At 30.8% G+C, this 5112-nt stretch overlaps 1 protein-coding gene across 1 annotated transcript; it reads right to left on the bottom strand.

The window, feature by feature from the left end:
- Positions 1-3663: 3663 nt before the first annotated feature.
- On the bottom strand, positions 3664-4555 carry LOC104237506 (uncharacterized). The gene has a single exon (XM_009791666.2). It carries the CDS (start codon positions 4552-4554, stop codon positions 3664-3666), a length of 891 nt encoding a protein of 296 aa, XP_009789968.1. The 5' UTR covers position 4555.
- Between the last annotated feature and the right edge of the window lie 557 nt (positions 4556-5112).

Raw genomic sequence — 5112 nt, 5'->3', positions numbered from 1 at the left:
CATTTATATTTAAGTCTCTTACCCAAATTTTGTCTACCTTGTAGCTAGGTTTATAGAAATTTAAACATGTATTTATAAAGCTAATCTGTGATTTATCTACATAATATTTGTATATATTATGGGTTCCATCCATCTGCATAGCCGCAACTGGCTTATCTAACGTTTTGATTAGATTTGGGGGAACTATCTTTTTGTTTATTATACATCTTGTGCATCCGGAATCTACTAAAGTTAATGTTTCTATTTCGTAATCCTCTATTTTAATTCTTGCTAAAAAAAAATTTGTGCTTAATCTTTTATCTTCATTACATATCAGCGCATCATAATTTTCTATGCTCATTAGTTCTTCTTCTACTTCTGTTATATTTTCTTTGATGTCTTCCAATTTCTCTTTTCCTTTTTCCATTTTTTGTATTCTTTTTTCTAATTCATTTACTCTAGCTTCCAGTGTCATTATTCTCAAATTCATAGTAGAATCATTTATCTCTTGGTATTTTTCTTCTTTATTTATTTTTGTTTTAAAATCTTTTTCTATACATGAAATACATCCCTCTAGATAGCATAGTTTACATTTAGCCCTTTTATTTCTACTAGGGTACCATTTGCATATAAAATACTAATTACTATCTAATCCTTTATTTCTTTCAAAATTATGGGTACATTCCTCCGATATGTTTACAAAAGTATTTTCTTCTAAATCTAATTTTTTTAATCCTATCTCATTGATTAATTCTTCTTCTTCTGATTCTGAAGTATCTATTTGAGCTTTATCTTCTATATCTACACTTACTATAGAGTATATATTTTCATTATCTTACATATATTCGTCTACATTTATTAAAGTTTCTTGAAAATCTTCTATTAACTATGAATTTCTTGTCTTATTACTAATCCTTTTTTGGCACGTATTTGCTAAGTGTTCTACACTACCACAAGTAAAACATTCTAGTTTATTTTTATAGTTTCTATACTTTCTAACATGTCTATCTCTATCTAGGTATGGTTTTCTAGCTGATGATTTTCTAAGATAATAATTTTTTCTATTGTATCCCTTATTGTATTGAGGTTTATATTTCCTATATTTCTTCTTTTATATTCAGTTTGTCATAACTTTGTGTTGTATACACAGTTGATCTACAGAAACTCATAGTATTCTGTTTTAGTTGTTTTAGTATCTGTGTATGGGTACATTTTTCTTGTAGTATTTCCATTATATGTTGTACTTTGTGTCCTATAGACCATTTTGCATGAGGATTTTGTATTACCCCCTCTCGTTTATACCATCGTTCTTCTATTTCTCTACCTAAAACTCCTGGTAGTTTATTAAATAATTTTTTACCTAGATCCTGATCAAAAGCGTTTCCACTAATAGTACAATAATAAAAATAATCGTTTAAAAACTTTTTTATGTGAAACCAACTGTTTATGCTTAATTGTTCTAATTTTATTAAAGCGTTCTTCTGTAATACTACTAATCCACTATTTGGATCTTCACCTGTGATTAAGCTATGTATTTTATTTGTAAAATTATAAGGATTTGGTCTCATTGCTATTAAGGTTTGAAAGTCTTGTGGAAATTCTGACTTATAGGCTTCCCATAAACCTTTTGTTGATTCTCCTAAGAAAGTCTCCATATATTTATACATTGTTTCTGCGTCTGTGTCATTATAAGTTTTTATAAAGTCTGCTACTACTATTCCTTTCCATAGGTCTATTACTGAGTTCCACATTTGTGGGTCATGAGCAGCTATATTTAGTATTTTACCCTTACTTCCTCCTTCCTGTAATCTTATAGGTTCTTCTATAGGCATTATTTTTCCTGATGGTTTTACATTTTCTATTTCTGTCTCTTGATCTACTCTATATACTCTTCTTCTAGGTACATTTCTAGTGCTAGTATCTATTGTACTTTGATGAGTTGTTCTCTGAAATGGGCTTGGACTAGAACTAGTTGATTCCATTAATTCTTTTAGAGATTCTTTTTTTGTTTCTTCATAACTATCTTGTATTTCTTCAAAGATCTGATCGAATTTATCCGATTTTTTCTGTGAAATATTTTCTTTTCTATATCCCAGTTATCTATTCTTAATTCGCATTTCTTAAAATGTTCTTCTACTTCGCTTAAGGTTAATTTTTCAAGTTTACATCTTTTACACTGGAAAGTCTTATTTTTATTTTCTTTAACTAGTCTCCTTACTTTTTCTAAGGCTATGTCTACTTCAAGTTCGTCTTGTATTATTTCAACATTCATAAATTCAGTATCGTTATCTTCTACCGTACTTTCAGTTCCATCATCTATTTCTTTATGGGTAGAATAATTATAATCAGTAAACCTAATTGAAGTTTTTCCTTTTGAATTGGTATATATCAAATGTGATTCTGGTTTAAATATTTTTGGCTTTGCAAAATCTTCTAGATTCCATTCTAATCTAGCATATTCTTCTGGGTTTATCTTAATAGGTTTTATTAATTTTATCCCTTTATTTTCCATTATTTCGACTGCATTGTCTACTTTAATTTTAAATTTTGTATTATTATTAGTTGTCATTTTTCCTATGAAACCTACACATATCAGTAGATTATTTCCATTATTCATTTCTTCATATCCTTTAGTATGTATTTCTATTTTAATATTTTTTCCAAATTCTGCTAAATTTATCATGAAATCTGGGCTAATATAAAATATTCCTCCATTATTGGTCATGTGTACTTCTGTTAAACCTATTATAGATTTCTTTTGATCTGACCATCTGTCATCATATACTACTATTAGTACTTTAGTTCCTAAATTCTTTCTAGTTAATCCTTTTAATCCGATTACTATTAATCCCATATGCATTAAATTCTTTTTATAATTTTTTATTTGTCGCACTGATTCTGGATTAATTAAATTTAATGTTGCAACTTTATTTCCTATGGCTGATAATTGCTCTTCTCTATAATGTCTATATAGTTGAGAATTATTTGAAAAATATCCTGTATTATATAATATTCTCGGATTAAGTAACCTTAGTTGATTTTGTTGAAAAATTTGTATGCCTTTGTCAATATCTATTATTTCGTCTAATTTCTGATTTTCTTCTTGTCTTTTTCTAGTTAAAATTCTTGCTAACATATTATTACCTGTTCTATTATCTGAAAAACTTATTCGTGATCTTTCTTCGTTCATTGTTCTTGACCTACCTGGAAAAAGGTCCATTTTTGTGGTGGTTTTCTGAATTTAAGTCTATCTTTTTGCGGTGTTATTTTTACTCTTTTTAATTGTTCTATTAAATCGTCTACTTTTGGAATTTCAGTTTTTACCTCTTTTTCTTTATAGTTTGAGTCTTCTTTAATATGGTCGTTCAAAGCTGTCAACATTCAAGCTTCAATGATAGTTAGAACTTGCTCAATTCACCCAAGTAGATAAATTGCACTGAGTTAACTTCATTATTATTGTCAAAATTGATCTTAACGTAGATTAGTTTATGTCTTCTCTCATAAAGTATGGTAATGGAATGAAAATAAACTGATTAGAAAAGTGGAATGAAAGAATGAGACAAAGGATTGATTGAACTCTGGCTTGCATATTTCACTTCCATATCTTACAAAATTGGTTTTCAAGAATTGGCATATCTATAAAAAATGGATGCCTGAAATATTACTAATAATGTACAAGATCTTCTAAGGAGTAAGGATGTTAAGGAGGCAGACCCTGTTTCTGATCAATAACCTTGACAACCTATCTATGCCAGCCTCTAGACTCTGAAGACCAGCATTTAATATCTGCAACTTTTTCTGGAACATTGGCACATCAACTTTAAAATCATTGCTGTGAATTTTAGAATAAAGAGAAAAATCAACACACTCCACCTCATTGATTGTGTTTTCATCTCCCTTGACAGCTGATTTTGTGACAAGCATCTTTGATATCAATGACCACCCGTTTTTCTTCGCGTTTGAAGCTGGCGCGGACAAGAAAGATAGTTGGGATCTTAGAACTGAGATGGTCAAAGCAGATACTTCTCTTAACACTGCACTTAGCTTAGATAAAGACTGATCAGAATCTACTTGAGGAGATGATTCTATCTTGTTTTCTACTATTTGTTTTAGTGTTTTGAGGTTCTTGGCTATATCCTTCTTCACTTTCTTTCTAAAACTAATATATGCATCGAAGCAATTTTGTGTGCTTGAGTCTCCAACTTTTCTCCTCAGTGCTGATTGAAGATCTTGCACTTGTTCTTTCATCATCAAGACTAACTCCCTCGTCGTGCCACACGAGTCTATTAATCCAACAGAGGACTCAAGAGCTTCTTCTACTAATCTTCCCGTTTGATGTTTGAGGAGAGCTTGTTGAGTTGTCGGGGACTCGAGAAGATCTTTAACACAATTATACAACTCTGCTAGCCCTACAATGCCTTCTTGAATGGTGTTTAAACTAAGAGGAGTTGCTGTTGATGAAATAGATGAGGATTCCCATGTTTTTAGCCTGTTTAGCTCAATCTCAACTTTGAGATACTCTGGCTGTGATCGAGAAGGAAAACTAATAGACCTAACATGACTTGAAATAGCCATCTCTAAGAGTTATTATGTTAGCTAATGCTGAAACTTAGTGGTCAAGTGAATGCTAGAAAATGATGCTTGCCTCTACTTATATCAAAGTAATGTTAATGTGGTTATGTGGATCTTCCTATTTTTTTCAATGATTGTAGTGATGTTTATTGGTGTAGCCAACAGCCGGCAGCCACAATTGTTTTTGTTTCTTGGGTCTAAAATAGGTTACATTAGGCTCTAGTCCCTTTTTCCAATAGTGATTCTGACATTGAAATAGTTAAGTATATTGTTGCCGCCCCAATCATTATGTGAAACCAACCTCACTGCCTGAGATTGAATCATTGAAATATGAAAATGGTATCTTTTAGTAGTTATGCCTACTACAACTCTTGTAAGTTTCAACATTACCAGCTGGCTCTTGATTCTTGCTGGATTGAAAGAACACAAATCCAAGATGTCCCAATTAGTAAACTCATAATTTCACCAGGAAAATTACAATATGAAACACTGGATTTTGTGCTCTTCAATTACAGCCTTGCACAATCAGTGTAGTGTCTGCAGTTGTTCTTATGAGTTTTT

This window comes from Nicotiana sylvestris, chromosome 2, assembly GCF_000393655.2.
Source record: "Nicotiana sylvestris chromosome 2, ASM39365v2, whole genome shotgun sequence".
NCBI classification, from domain to species: Eukaryota; Viridiplantae; Streptophyta; class Magnoliopsida; order Solanales; family Solanaceae; genus Nicotiana; species Nicotiana sylvestris.
The sequence above is the reverse complement of the archived record's forward strand: the minus strand, read 5'-3'. Positions and strand labels throughout refer to the sequence as shown.

Bases quoted from the DNA above. Each gene is read 5' to 3' on its own strand.
- LOC104237506 (XM_009791666.2), bottom strand. From the start codon at position 4,554: ATGGCTATTTCAAGTCATGTTAGGTCTATTAGTTTTCCTTCTCGATCA.